The sequence below is a fragment of the Etheostoma spectabile genome, chromosome 6 (genome assembly GCF_008692095.1).
Source record: "Etheostoma spectabile isolate EspeVRDwgs_2016 chromosome 6, UIUC_Espe_1.0, whole genome shotgun sequence".
NCBI classification, from domain to species: domain Eukaryota; kingdom Metazoa; phylum Chordata; class Actinopteri; order Perciformes; family Percidae; genus Etheostoma; species Etheostoma spectabile.
The window spans coordinates 1,678,559-1,694,275 of NC_045738.1; the positions used below are offsets into that span (position 1 = coordinate 1,678,559).

General features: G+C 38.4%; 1 protein-coding gene across 2 annotated transcripts in view; it reads left to right on the forward strand.

Moving 5' to 3' along the window:
• The window catches only part of LOC116690735 (CUB and sushi domain-containing protein 3), a 286,959-nt gene that overhangs the window by 71,997 nt on the left and 199,245 nt on the right, over positions 1 to 15,717 (forward strand). For both annotated transcript variants that reach the window (XM_032517890.1, XM_032517891.1), the window contains exons 10-19: positions 2,070 to 2,191; positions 4,251 to 4,354; positions 4,684 to 4,796; positions 5,101 to 5,283; positions 5,962 to 6,288; positions 6,994 to 7,188; positions 7,576 to 7,714; positions 8,586 to 8,773; positions 12,090 to 12,278; positions 14,494 to 14,610. In XM_032517890.1, coding sequence (XP_032373781.1) covers positions 2,070 to 2,191; positions 4,251 to 4,354; positions 4,684 to 4,796; positions 5,101 to 5,283; positions 5,962 to 6,288; positions 6,994 to 7,188; positions 7,576 to 7,714; positions 8,586 to 8,773; positions 12,090 to 12,278; positions 14,494 to 14,610 — 1,677 coding nt within the window. The remainder of the gene's footprint in view (positions 1 to 2,069; positions 2,192 to 4,250; positions 4,355 to 4,683; positions 4,797 to 5,100; positions 5,284 to 5,961; positions 6,289 to 6,993; positions 7,189 to 7,575; positions 7,715 to 8,585; positions 8,774 to 12,089; positions 12,279 to 14,493; positions 14,611 to 15,717) is intronic.

Sequence of the window (15,717 nt, forward strand, 5' to 3'; positions counted from 1 at the left end):
CTTTCTACGTCACTAGCCGAGATGAGGTGGCTGACCGTAGCACGTGCCTGCTCGTTCTCAATGGCAAAATACTGCTACTACAACACACACTAGTTCACCATAATCTGCAAAAGAACAACTAACATATCCCTGTTCTGCAGGTATTCCACAAGCGCCCTTGTTTAGAAAAAGTCTCCCAGCTAATCCTGCCTTGTACTGACCAAAGTTGGAGAAAGTTATCTAGCTGATGTGATCATACCTAGTAGGGGTGCACGATATTGAAAAAAATGTGATATTGCGATATCGAATGAATATTGCGATATCGATATAATTTCGATATTTTAAAAACATATGTAAATTACAAAAGTTATGGGAAAACGCATAAAATAGATTAATACAATTAAAACAAATTTTTACAACACAAGGTTATTTTCAACAGACAGTCATATTGGACTGGTACAACATGAATAAATAAATAATAATCATGTCTACTACGAACAGGACAGTTTTACTGGTTGTACAGTATAAAATAAATAATGAGCGTGTTATAGAGACAGAAAATGTTATTTGGACGTGGTTAATAGGAAAGATGTTTTTCAGAAAACAACGTTAGCTATGTCCGCTAGCATACAAACGGGCTAACATAGCCAGTTAGCTTTTTTATAACGTAACAAAAACCCACCACATCTCTAGGCGCAAAGCTTATTTCATGTGATACAATAATGGCTCCAACTAACCCACAGGTCTTATGTTGACAACGTGACGCAGATATAGGAAACTCCGAAGGCAGCCGTAAATTTACCTAGCGTTAGTAGCTAGGCTAACGCTGGTGCGCTAACTTAGCAAACACCGCGTACGTTAGCTAACGTTAGCTGTCGAACTTGTAAAAAGCCGACAATATCCCCACCTGGACTGTGTTCACTTCCCTCCAATATTATCATCAACATATAAAGACACTTGGACTCGGTCCAGACCAAAAGTCATATTGGGCCAACCATGCCGAGTCCGAGACAATCGAGACCAAATACTAGCGAGTCCGAGAAAGTCCGAGTCCTAGAAAAACGGTCTCGAGTCCAGACCGGACTTGAGTACTACAGCCCTGAATACATGTATTAGCACTTTGTATCTATTAAAACAAGTTATAGCACAAATACTAATGAAAAAGATAAGGTTTATTTAAATGGTCTATATTTTTCAGTTTTATTGCAATGTGTCACATAAAATAAATATTGATTGTGTCAGCTTCGAGATCTATACAATATGTCAGTGTATACACTAATAAAAATCCTATCCCTTATACATTTAATGAAAGTACAAATAATTTAATAATTACCAACAGCATGTGCAACAGGTGTCCAACATTGTAGCCTCTGCTATTTGTTGAGTTCCGCAGCCTTCTTATATTGCTCCCGTTGTCAGGCGTTAGAGCCACCTGATGCTCTGGACTTAACTTCTTGGCCTCTAAGTTTCCTCTTCATCCTGTTATTTTGTCTTCTCCCTGAGCAACACTCATTTTCTTATTTGTGTTCTTTCTTTTGCTCCCTTCGCTCTCTCTTCTTAGTCTTTTCTTTTCTTTCGCTTTGTTTTGTCTCTGTCTATTTCTTCACTGATTTATGTTCCAGCGGAGGCGCGACGCAGCCTGGCTCCGCCCTCCACGCACTTCCGCTCAATTTTTATTTTCCTTCAGAACTCCGTCTGCGTGTCGGACGGGACGCATAAAAAAAGGATTATTGCGAGACTTTCGATAATGATATCGAGCAACGTGATATCGCGATAACGATACTGATTCGATATATTGTGCACCCCTAATACCTAGCTACTGCGCATGTGCAACTCCCAACAAAGATAGTATAGAAGTGAGATGTCTCACTCTGTAGCTAAAACAGAGACCTAAACACACAGGGTGAAAACAGGATCTGCAGCAAGGTGCGGTACAACAAAAACATGGTGTTTTTTGAAAATGAAACCATGTAAACCTATTCTGGTACAACCACAAAATACAATTATGAACCTGAAAATGAGCATAAAATGGGCGCTTTAACTTAATGTTTATCGTCTGTGTCTTAATGTTTATCTTGATACTGTTGCAGTGAAAACGTGTGGGTCAAATCTGCAAGGACCCTCTGGGACTTTTACATCTCCTAACTTCCCTATCCAGTATGAGAGTAACTCCCAGTGTGTGTGGATCATCACAGCCAGCGATCCAACCAAGGTAGAACAATAGAGGCAGGGTTCTTCTGAGGACCCAACGATAACAAGCTTTTAGACCCTCATCTTCTTCTCAGATTCACTTAACCTCAATTTGCCACTATACTTACAGGTGCTATAACAGTGTACATTACAAGTTATGTTATGTGTTGAACCTATCCACATTTGCTTTATAGCATGAATAATGTAATGTCTCAATTGTGTTTTTCATACACAAGTGTAAAAACCCTTATTATGTATATGATAAACACAAATAGGCATTTTCCCCAGGGAGTACACCCTCACTATTTTACATTAGAGAAGTCCCTCCCCCCTTGTGGTGTAGATCATTTGTCTTGGCATTACGTTTTCCTGGATACATATTTATGTGTGCATATCTTTTCCAATGACTTCCCAGGGTGGGGAAAGGTTACATAGAATATGCATGTGTTTTGACGAGTTCATTTTCACTGCCCCTCATTAATGTACATAGCTGCAGTGGATTGCATTTCAGTTCTCCCTGAACTAGGCTGTTGGTAATTTAGCGATTTGCTTAATTTATTTTGGGTTACAGAAATGGAGAGAAATAATGATTGACTGAGATCCGCTTTTCCCCAAAGTGAAGAGGTCAAACCTGTTTTCCCAATGGTCATTATTACGCTCCTACAAAAAACCTGTCTCTTTATTGCTGTTCCAGTAAGTCCTATACACAGGGCTGTCAACTAAGTGCAATCCTGCTAATAACTAATAACTAACCAACTAACACTAGCTCAGAACTCACTAGGACTGGCAAGTGCCATAGCTTTGTGCTGCTGTACCCTCTGCTAAGCAAACACACCATTGACTTCGCACTGAAACTTGGTCCATTAGTGTTATTAGGTAATTATGCTTATGCGTGCATTTTAATGAGGCTGTTACACAATGATATTGTGCAGGCAATGTCCTCCCAATGGCCAGAGAAAGGGATGTTAAGGATGAGCAAGCATTCATCATATGTTTGTCATCAACAGATGTGACACTCATGTCATGAAACATCCTTTTTTGCAACACTAATTCATGTCTGCAAAAGTGTGGGTTGAGATAATATGGCTTTATTGTGTCCTTTCTCTGCAGTAGACTCAGTTTTACATGATTAATTTTAGGGTAAGCAGCTGTTACCAGTTTGATCAGTGAAAATATCTTTTGTGATGTTATGTAAATTTTTAAGGTAAAAAAAAAAGAGACCAAGACCAGTGACAGCTAACAAAGCTATCTAAAGGGTGAATGCGGACAGACAAATAAAAGTTTAAAAGTCTTACATTTGCCAGCAATGATTGGTTTTATAGTATTTGATTTGTGCACTAAAGTACAGTAATGTAATGAGATACTGCTGTCCGTTTCTAAATTGGTCGTTTGTGGGTGTATGGCTGGGTTATGGACTCTTTCACAACTTTGAGAATTGAGTCTTTCATCCATTTTCTTTTAAGGCATTGTTGATTTAAGTTTGAGGGTTAGTTTCTGCATAATTCATACAAGTTCCGGAATGTAGGCTATGGTATGCAGCTAATCTAAATTATGAGATAGGAAGAAGTCTTTGGCTTTTACAGCATTTATCCAACATGTTGCTGTCTGCTTTGCTTGAAAAAAATGTGTATGGCATCACATTCTGTAGTTTACAGAAACACGCTCTCAAAAAGCCATGTTATGAAAATGGGCACATATGTTGTGAATTTCATATAACTGAAATGGCAGGTTATCATTGAGAGGGTTTGGCTCATATATATATATATATATATATATATATATATATAATATAGATAAATATAAGTATGTATTATATTGCTGTATGAATGAATGAATGAATGAATGAATGAATGAATAAATAAACACCACAAATACTCAACACTCAAGATAGCAATGTCAAGCTTTGTTTTTGTTTATAGAAGTTAGTTTTAACATGTTAACATGTGTTCACAAACTATCTGCAATCTATGTGGACAGACTCCGATATAAATGCTTCAATAGGAATGTGTCAAAATATTACTAATGCTCAAAAGCACTGCCATGCTGCATTCTAACACTTATTAAATCATATTTTATTACAGGTTATTCAGATCAATTTCGAAGAGTTCGACCTAGAAATTGGGTACGATTCGCTAACAATTGGAGATGGAGGGGAAGTGGGTGATTCTAAAACAATAATACAAGTGTAAGTACCACATAAAACACTCAATTGGTTATATATTATACTGTGATATTGCTCATGCAGTGCAATGCCAGCTAGATCTACATTTTAGATGTTGCCTTGAATGAATGTAATAACTGCACCTTTTAAATGGAGGCTGGCTTTGTTGAAGCGAACTGTGCGATGACCTATAATTACTAATATGCAACACATAAAGTACACAGTACATTGATTTTTTTGGTTCTATAAATTTGATGTGATGTAAGACATAATATAACTTGGTGGGATGAGATGATGTTTGAGAGGAGGGGTTTGATACAATAGTGACTTTTTTGTTGTTGCCCTCTCTGCAGGCTGACTGGGAGCTTTGTCCCAGACCTGATTGTCAGCATGTCCCATCAGATGTGGCTTCATCTCCAGTCTGATGAGAGTGTGGGCTCTATCGGCTTCAAGATCAACTATAAAGGTACACAGACTTTAGTGCTGATATCATCTCTCACTGTCTGTATTCTTGTCTGCAACTGTCTCATTCAGTGAAGCAACGAGTCAATTTTCCTGTCTGCCTTTCTGTCCTATTTGTCAGTCTGCCTGTCTCTCACTCCCTTCTCAATCTCCTATTAAAAAAAAAAAAAAAATCCCTAGCCTGGCTCTTAGACTCTTCACCTGGACCTTTATAGATAATTTTAAGGAAAAAGTACCTCAAAGTACTTGGCTTGACTTAATCCTCTACTTTCCATCCCCTTTTTCTCCTCCCCTCACCTCACCCACAGAAATTGACAAAGAGAGTTGTGGTGACCCTGGTACACCCCTGTACGGTTACCAAGAGGGTAGTGGCTTTCTAAATGGAAATGTTCTGCGCTTTGAATGCCAGTTTGGATTCGAGCTCATCGGGGAGAGGATGATAACCTGCCAGAACAACAATCAGTGGTCAGCTAATATCCCCATCTGCATATGTGAGTCCAATACATGCTTTTTTTTCGTGACAGCAAATAAAGCAATTACTAATGCGCTTGGAAAGTTCACAATGACACTAAGCTATTGGAGGATTAATTACAGTGCTGTTAAATGACCATGCAGGGCATTGTGTGTAAACAGCAATATATTTGGAACGTAAAATTGGAAATTGATAGGATGTGCTTGCCTCATTTGGGGGTGGGTTTGAAAGAGAAGAAAGTAGGGTGCGCACTGTTATGCTACACAGATACTCAGGAGAAGGGAAACTTGCATTATACTATACATTGTCCTAAACCCCTGTTGTGAGTTTCACTACAGTATATCTAACCATAACATAAATCTAGTCTTCTGCTCCATTGGGACAGTGTGCAGTGTTCCTGTGCGCCTATATGCTGTATGTCTGTATCTTTGTACACCAACTCCTCTGTTCCATCCCTTTATAGTTTCATGTTTCTCCCAACTACTCAGCACCCATGGGAGCAGTGTTGCCTCCTGATTGCTGAGCTAGTTATACAGTACTGACAGTGTTCTATACTGATCTTTGTGCCTGACCCTGTCATCTTAGTATCCACAGTGTACATTGTCATGTGCCCAGTGAAAATTGCTGTAAAACAAATTGCCTGGGATATTTAAGTGTTTATATCTTTACTAATGTATACCTCCCCTCTGCCATACAGTCCCCTGTTTCTCCAACTTCACCGCTCCCATGGGGACAGTGTTGTCTCCTGATTACCCAGAGGGATATGGAAACAACCTCAACTGTGTGTGGCTCATTATCTCTGAGCCTGGCTCCAGAATACACCTGGCTTTCAATGATTTTGACCTGGAGCCTCCCTATGACTTCCTCACTATCAAAGATGGGGACCAGTCAGAAGCCTCAATACTAGGACGCTTCTCCGGTGCCGAAGTTCCTTCCCACCTGACGTCAAACAGCAATGTTCTGCAGCTGGAGTTTCAGGCTGATCACTCTATGTCTGGGCGAGGGTTCAACATCACCTATAGCAGTAAGGGACTGTTAGATCAATGTAATATAAAGAATCATATCATAGTAAAGCATCTATGAACAATTAATTGGATCCACCCTTTTCCTTTTATGGTTTGGGATTAGTGTGATGACTAGTATGATTGCCTTCTTTGCAAAAATCAGGACTGACTGAGCTTTTAACTTTGTACACTTTTTAAAAACGTATACAGAACATCTAACCAAAGAAACAAAAGGGAGCTAGAGTACAGTGATAACAAATGACATCTTATATCTTCTTAATGATAAAGGATTGGATGATGTTCAGCAGTAGCAGTAATTTGTCAGAATGTGCATGTTCTAAGTCACAAAGCATACTTATTTCCTTTTGAAAATGAATGCTTAAGCTATAAGGAGAAATGTTACTACATTGTATGTCCAAGAGAAGCTAAAGTGCCTTAACAAAACAAGAAGCATTTAGAATAGTGCAAACAGTTCCTAACTCTTGTGCCTCACGGCCTAATGCAACAGCATCGTAATTCTTTTTCGCTGGTGAAAGGCACAACACGCTCAAAAGACAGAGGCTAATGTCACCCTCAGGTACACAGAGCAGACCTCTGTTAGGTTTTGTTTCTCTCTAACGAATAGCTACATCCATTTCCCTTATCTCCTGACTCCTCAAAGACCCCATTTCTCATTCACACAACAGCGTTTGTCACTAGATCTTGTTCTGTCTTTTCATTACAAGCTTTCGGACATAATGAGTGCCCTGACCCTGGCATACCGTTGAATGCCAGGCGCTTTGGGGACAGTTTCCAACTGGGTAGTTCCATCTCAGTGGTTTGTGAGGAGGGCTTCATCAAGACGCAGGGGGCTGACACCATCACATGCCATCTGGAGGAAGGCAAGGGGATGTGGAGCGGACTCATTCCCAAATGTGAAGGTACTAAAATGGAATAGAAAATAATTGTGTAGTTTGTGGACCAATGTGTCAACTATTGAGTTAGATAGAGAAAGATAAAACCGAGGGAATCTTAATACAAAAAAAGTGAGTAGGTTATGTGAAACATGTAGTCCACCCAAATGGCTACATTTTTGTTATTTTCAGGGATTTGTGTAACTACAGCCCTTTTGATGACTCATCCTGTATTTATTCTCTTTCAATGTTTTTCATGTGGGTACAAAAAGATTACTGAGTGTTATCATCTTTTAAAGCAACAACTTTTCTCCACCTATTTTTGTTTTTTTCTTCGATCTATTTATGCCTTAAGTTTTTATCTTTATCCTCCCCAATGCCTCCCGTCATTCTTCCACCTCTCTGCTCCACCAGCTCCTTGCGGGGGCCACTACTCCGGGCCGACTGGTGTCATCCTTTCCCCGGGGTGGCCAGGCTACTACAAAGACTCCCTGAGTTGTGAGTGGGTCATTGAGGCTGAGCCGGGAAGCTCCATCAAGATCAGCTTTGACAGGTTTGTATGACAGTGCTTCAACAACTAATCCTCGGAAACAAAGATAGACACATATACTGTACACTAACACCAAGACACAGACAACAACTGAGACAGCACACAATCCCTTATGTACGTATACCATATCCACATACTGGATTACATTGCATGCAAGTACTACTACACCACACAACACACACACACACACACACACACACACACACACACACACACACACACACACTAGGAATTGAAATGTGCACAAACACAGAAAGAGAACACCGAGCCTAGGAAGCCTCTGAGTTGGAGATATAAATTCAGAGGAGGTGGAACACAGTCCTGGACTTATTTTCCAAGAATGTTGAAAGCCTTGAGTAATTCTTGATTTCGCTTACTGGCTCCCGCTCACTTCCTTAGAGAGCTGCAGTAAAAGAAAAAAAGTCTTGCTATTAGATCTTTGTTTCTTACCATTAAGTAGTGAAACCATATAATGTTCATATTTTATAATCAATGCTATCTCAGTGCTGACACACTACTAAGAAACACAAGACCTACTTTCTCTGTGATTTTTTTTTTTTTTTTTTTTTTAAGCTCTTTGCATTAAAAACAAGTGACCTTGGCTTTTCTCGTTGCTTGAATTGAAAGTAGACCTGATAGTGACTTTATCATATTTCCAAGAAACTCGTTGATCTGATAGTATTGCAATTATTGGAACACTTGTTGTGCAATCTATTTCTTCTCATTTATCTCCTTAAAAGTTAAACATTTTCTCTGAAGCCATTTAGCCTGCTGTGTCCGCAAACTGTCTAATCTGTCAAAGCAGAAGAATTGTTTTGAATACAAATAATTTTGTTCTCTGCATCTCCCTGTCTCTGCTTTCTTTACTTTGAAGGTTTCAAACTGAACTCAGTTATGACTTCCTGGAAGTGCATGACGGTCCCAACCTGCTCTCTCCTCTGATTGGCTCGTTTAATGGAACCCAGGTCCCTCAGTTCCTGTTTAGTAGCAGTAACTTTCTGTATCTGCTTTTCACCACTGATAACAGTCGATCAAACAGTGGCTTCAAGATATTCTATGAAGGTGAGCGTATCCTGCTTTTGCTTACATGCACTGCAAAACATTAAAGTTATGAATGCAAAAAAAAATGTGGGAGTAGTACACAAATATTTATGAAAATTTCCACAGAATTCAAATCTGTTTTTGACTTGATTTTAAATTAGATATGTCAACAAAAGGAAAGAAAAAAGGTTAAAGTCCTGATAAATCTAAATGAGTCTAACTTTTTTTAGTAACACTTTTAGAAAACTTCTGAAACTATGAAAACCAAACTGTGTTGAGGATGTTTCAGGTGGCTTATGTGATAAGAGCACCAATATTTTTAATAACGAGCTGATTTAATGAGCTTTTGTTGTCAGAATCAAAGAAAGTTCTCTCAGTTCAGGTACTGGGATAAAACGTTCAAGAGTAAGACTAAAGACTTTTAAACATTGCTCATTTTAGAGGGAGACCAAAGATCAACACTGTATTGTTAAGAATTAACATTAGTGGTAACATAACTAGATTATGAGATTCAGCCTAAGGATACCTCACCGTTACTTCAGGTTGAGTAATGCCTTTTGTGTGGGAGTTTAGGGAATGGACTCTGGGTGAAATCAAAGGCAGATTTCAGGACCAAGTGGGGCTGTACATCTTAATGAATGCCTCTTATTGAATAATATTGTGCTGTAAATCTAAATACATGGAAACTACTGCAGAAAGTTCAGTGTGTTTGTGGTATTTATGTGAACAACTGACTTGGATGGACCTGAATCCGAGTCCCCAGATTCACTGTTTAGCTATCCAAATGGGTTCTTGCATTATCCTGCCCCTTGTCAAGCGCAACTGTAAACCCGAGTTTATAGATGCAAGCTCGCAGAGGAAAGCTGTGTTCAAGTGCACAGACTGAAAAATCAGGGTAAGGCTAGAGAACTATTAGCTGTCTGATGTACATAATCAGTAATGTGTATAACGGGTGAAATCTTTTTCTTTTTTCTCCACATCACTATGCATAGAGTGGTAGTCTTTGAATAATCACTTAAAAAAATACTCTGGACATAGTGTGATCTATTTTGCACTAACACCATTACCCTTGTCACTCAGATGTGATTCATGAGACAGAGTTTGTCTGTATTATTGACTGAAAGCAGACCACAAGTGCCTTTCTCTTATTATGTTTCACTCTTAAGTGCATTTTTCTTTTGTTGATGAGGCTATTGAAAAGCAATAACAGTAAGATCATATTAGCTTCTTCCATTGCAATTTAGGACATAGGTTATTGCTGAAATGCTTTGGGGAAACCCAGCCTAGTTCATTTGTAAAATTGGTCTTACAAAGTAGGGCTGTTCTGAATTATGCTGTAAATAAACTGAGGCACAGAAACACTGCATCCCATTCCCTTTGTATGTAATGAATCTATTAGATATATTCAGTTACAAAAACATATTATAAAATGTTATCAAATCATATACTATACTGTACCGTATTATATATATCTTAATACTTGTATTTTTTGTGGTTTTACTTCCTTTTTTTTTGTTTATATACAAAACATAAAATTTGCAGAATGAACCTGATTCTGGTGAATTCAGGGCAGAGAAACTGGATCCAAAAATCCCCACTAACAGATGGTGAAGTTGCAAATATCTGAAAAATCTTAAATACAGGGATTCCAAATTGCTGTACCACATCTTCTAAGGAATTCAATATGCCTCCGAGATACAGATCCCCCAGTGTGACATTTCCCATTTCCAACCAATTACTCCAAAAAAGGGGTGATCTACCAATATGTAACTTTGGATTTCGCCAAACACTTGATTTTGAAGATTTTGTTTTGAATCCAGTTCAAACAGCTGGGCCACTTTGGTCTAAGCCACATTTAAGTGAGAGATTATCAGATGCATTTTTTGTATTTATTTTACTTAATCTTTCTGGCTTTGTACTGTGTATGGATGCTCTGGAATTATGGAAGGATAGATGGATAACTAGACAAGCAGACCATAGCCATTTCCCAGTGACTCCTTAATATTAAAGCTTACATGTTCAATTAAATTGTTGAAAGGTAAGGGATAAAATACTGGTTCTGATACTCATAGTTTAGAATAGACTTCCCACCAATGACCTAATAACTGCTTACACAATTGTCAGTCAATGCCTAAATCACCATATTTGTAGTGCATCAAAAGCAACCCTACTTGGAAGAATATCCAAATGGCAGTCTTGAAAATCACAGGGGAAACAAGAGCATTTCTTTGCATCTAACATCACTGAAGATTAAGAGGGATCTAGCACTATCCAACAGTACACTTTGGAAGCAAAACCAGTGGACATAAATATTTTTTATCAAAATTTATGGTCCAACACATGCATAGAACAGGAGTACATTTGTACAGGTTCACCAAGTTCATACCTCTAATTCTCTCTTACCATGCCTCTCTCTTACCACACCTACAATAGAACATCTACTTTTGATATTCTCTCAGTGGGGGACTTGCTTAAATGTAACAAAAAAGGAATCATGAAGATGAAACCTTGTTTTCTTTAACCCCAGAGGAGCAAACTACTCTATCATGGTTTTATTTATTTTTTTAGACAAAGTGTCAAACATCAAAGCAGTCAATGCAATAGTGCATTTTTTTCAGTGTTTCAGCTGTGTCGTGTTATAAAACAGCCTATGCGATTTCCTGAAGTTTGTTTTTCTCGGCAGTCTCTTTAGTGCATAATGTAATTTATTTTTCCCAGTTTTGAGGAAGCATTAGCATGCATTAATTTTTAAAAGTCAAACTAGTAAAGTAAATCTCTGACTTTGAAGAAAAAAAAAAAGAAAGAAAAAAATATTTTTTGTTTTTTTACAAAACATACATTTTACAACATGAACATATCACCTCCCCATCCTGACACTCCCTTTAGGATTGACCCATCTCCTAGACCAAATAGTCTTGGACTGAATGGAACCCTGCTCCTTGCAATCAGACACAGGCTGTCATGTGTCAAGATCATAGGGCATGAAGTAATTGTCCGTCCATCGTGTTTTCATGAATGCTCTATGATAACCCTAACCCTATGACTTCAATATTCCTGTGTAGCCAAACAATCATACTGTATTTGCATAAGCAATAGCTGGCCACCTCTACTGTATAAAGAGTCAAACAGAATCTGACATTCAGTGTGACTGATGAAAATCCATACGGACCACAAACTCTTGGGTAAACACAAAAATTAGACGCTACCTAAAAAATGTAAAAAAAAAAAAAAAAAAAAGAGGGCTTGCTAAAAAAAAAATCAAAACTAAAGTTAAAATTCAATTGCCAAGGCAACAATGTGCAATTGTCTCAAAACTGTTTGCATTTAATTTCTGTAGTTGTGACATTGGACACATACTCCTGCATGGATCCTGGTATCCCAGTGAATGGCGTACGGCTAAGCCATGACCTGTCCATCGGTTCCACGGTGTCCTTCCAGTGTGACCAAGGATACCGACTAAGCCACGAGGAGCCGCTGGTTTGTGAGAAGAACCACTTCTGGAGCCACCCACTGCCGACTTGTGATGGTATGTATACAAAATGGAATTATTTTTGCCATGCAATTCAGCTCAGGCATCAGTCTCAACCATGACAGCACAGTGTTCTTTTGAGTGAATGCTTATCATATTTGTAAGATCTGTTTATTTTATTTTTTTTACTATTTTGCTTTGTGTGTTTTTAAAAGGACTCTGGATTACACTATCGCATAATTCATGGCCCTTTGAACACGTTAGTGCAGAATGACCATTAAATACAAGGACCACCCTTCTTGTCCTTGTAAGCGTTCCAAACATGAATGTTGAGTCATTGAAGGGACATTTAATAATTGACCTGGTTATGATTTGAAGCACTGATTGAATTTCAAACAGCACCACATCATCTCATTAGGATGTCAGCATTATTTTAAAGAAAATATTGACACATACAGTATGAATAGTTTGGCGGTCTTTTAGCCACAAATATTTGTGGGATACTGTCACTAGTAACTAGCAAGAGGTCATTGGGTTCTTTCAGCAGCAGCTTCCATTGCTATATTTATTCTCGAAACAAGGTTTGTGTCATTACCTCTTTCATTGTTTGAAAGTGGTAATGAAGGACACAAGTGTAGTGACTATTGGTCGCCTACAGCAGGTCTGACTAACCAAACATACCCTTAAAATGCTTTTTAGTCAACAAATAGACCCAGTCCTTGTGTAAACAACTCACTTGGGGTTTTTAAAATCATGTAAAACTTTAGACAGACTACTGTATGCTCAAAGCAGTTTAGATATCTCACATAATCTCCCTCTCACGACTGTGTTTGTACGGTTTTGCTCTTTGTGCTGCTTAGAAGTACATTGCAGGTCCATTGTAGCAATTATTGTTGCAGCGCACAAACCGTAAATGTTGTCTCGTAATCATGGATCACTTAGTTGAAAAAATATAACAAATTAAATACATGCAACAGTTGGTAGTGACTGCAATATTGTGCATATGACACAGTGCCGTGTCATTTCAGTCCAACGGTTGTCTTGAAAATGTATTTGATATCTTGAAGCATTTCCTTGCATAGGTGTGCCAGACTGGTGACAAATGCCTTGGCCCTCTGCCTATAGAGCCTCTGAAGTAGACCGTTTGCCAAGCTTACTCATCCACTTTTAATGACTTTATGTAATTGCGGCTCATTAATAAATTATTTAATATGATTTTGTTGGTGGGAAAGGATTCAGGCCTTGATGTGTTGTGCTTGCTGGAGGGCCCAAGGGTGGAAGGAGAGAGGATAAGAGTGGGGTGGGTGTGTGCAGCTGTGGAGCCTCAGGCATTTCAGCGATCCTCAAAACATCATCTGACATTCATTAGTTTGAAAATATGTACATGCACAAGAGTTCTACTTCTAATATTTGTTAACGATTGCTGTTTTGAAGATGGCATCCGGGCATTTGTTTGCAAGACCACTCTTTGGGCATTCGGCCATGCATGCACTACTTTAAGACAGAAGAATACAAAGCACAATGACAGCATGCAAAACGATGGAGGTTTCAATAATATCCAATTAGACCAGTTAACCTTTAATCGGATCTAGCATTAACCTTCCGGTCCTCAGCAGTCAATGAGGGTTAAGATTAACTTATTAACTTCCTTTGATGAGGTAAGAAGCTTTCTTGCAGTAAATTCAATAGTCAACATGCATAACAGTCATATTACTAAAGTGACGATGAGTGTTCCTGTTTTAGACAACACTCCCTATCACCTCAACTGCTACAACTCTACTCGGTGGGTTGTAACTGGATTATCCTCCCAACTCACTTGTTGGATTTGTTTCTATTTTGAAGAAATTCGAAATCACTTTAAGGTCACAATCATAAAAAAGCCTAATGCTCTATCCAGTTTAATATGCTTGTCAGTTATCGTGAATTGCGGAGACATTTAATGGATTGTCATGTTTTCTGACTAAAAATGTCTTTCAGTTTAAGGTACCATAGCAGCAGAGAAAATATGTATGGATAGCTGAATTAATGAAACTTTATTGTCCTGGCAGTAGGGCAAGTTTGGAGAAAGAGAGAGAGGGGAAAAAACATTGTGTTGGTAGAATTACTGTACATGTACTCATAAAAATAACAGGACAGGATGGGATAGGACTTAAATGCATTATTCATTTAAATTGCTCCTCGGTCTTCAGGTGAAGGATTTATTGGTTCATTTACATTTTTTTTCTGTTTTCCAGCAATAGTTACCATTTATTATCTTCCCTTTTTTATTTAGCATCATGCGGCGGGGACATCAGGGGACCTGGGGGCATCATCTTATCACCTGGCTTCCCGGAGCTGTATCCTAACTCCCTAAACTGTACATGGACTGTGGAAGTCAGTCATGGAAAAGGTAAGAAAACACCATTAATTACTGCCGCCAAGGACGTTAGGTTTTCGGCTCATTTTGTATGTTAGCAGTATTTCCTTATTTCCTTAAAACTAGGTGAAATGGTGTTGCTTGGGCCAAGGAAAACCCATTACATTTTGGAGTAGATCCGAGTTAACAGGGCACACAAAATATTTTTCACTTTGGTTTACATTGCAAGATAGGGAATTTGCGCTGCATTCAAGTGGTGTCAGGATAATCAGAAAAAGTAGTTATTGACTGGGAACATTATTATTGTGAGATAGGGCATGCATTGGTATGCTCTTTGAGTGCCCGTCTAGCTTAAAATAATACATCTTCATCATATAAGTATAAATACAATGAAAATACTTTTTTATTTTGGTCTTATGTCATATACTGTAGTGTTTAGGAGCTCTTAAACTATAGATAGGCTAATTTAAGAAATAAATTGTGTACATGCGTAAATGATTCACATACTTTCCTGTGAATACGGAGACATTTTCCATAAAGTATACCAACCTCTCTTTTAAGATTGTGGGGCATAAATTCACCTGTCAACAAAACATAAGTGTCTTTTTAGATAAAATATTCAGACTCTACTAAATCACGTGAAAGAGCGCTTGATGCAGTGGTCACCACTATCTACACGCAAGGCTGGATCAATTCTGTTAAAATGAACATTCTTCCTAAATTTCTACAGTGGGGCTCAACAGTTTGGGCACCCCGGGTAAAAACTTGTATTAATGTGCATAATGAAGCCAAGAAAAGATGGAAAAATCTCCAAAAGGCATCAAATGACACATTAGACATTCGTATATGTCACAAAACTTTAGATTTTATTTCCATCATGTTCAACTTTCAGTAACAGAGTAACAGAAAACAAAAAAGTTTGGGCACCCTGTAGAGTTAATACCTTGTACTGCCCCCTTTGTCAAGTATCACAGCTTGTAAATGCTTCTTGTAGCCAGCCAAGAGTCGTTCAGTTCTTGTTTGAGGTATCTTCGCCCATTCTTCCTTCTAAAGTCTTTCAGTTCTTTGAGATTTCTGGGCTGTCTGTCACGCACTGCTCTTTTGAGTTCTATCCATAGGTTTTCAATTATGTTGAGGTCA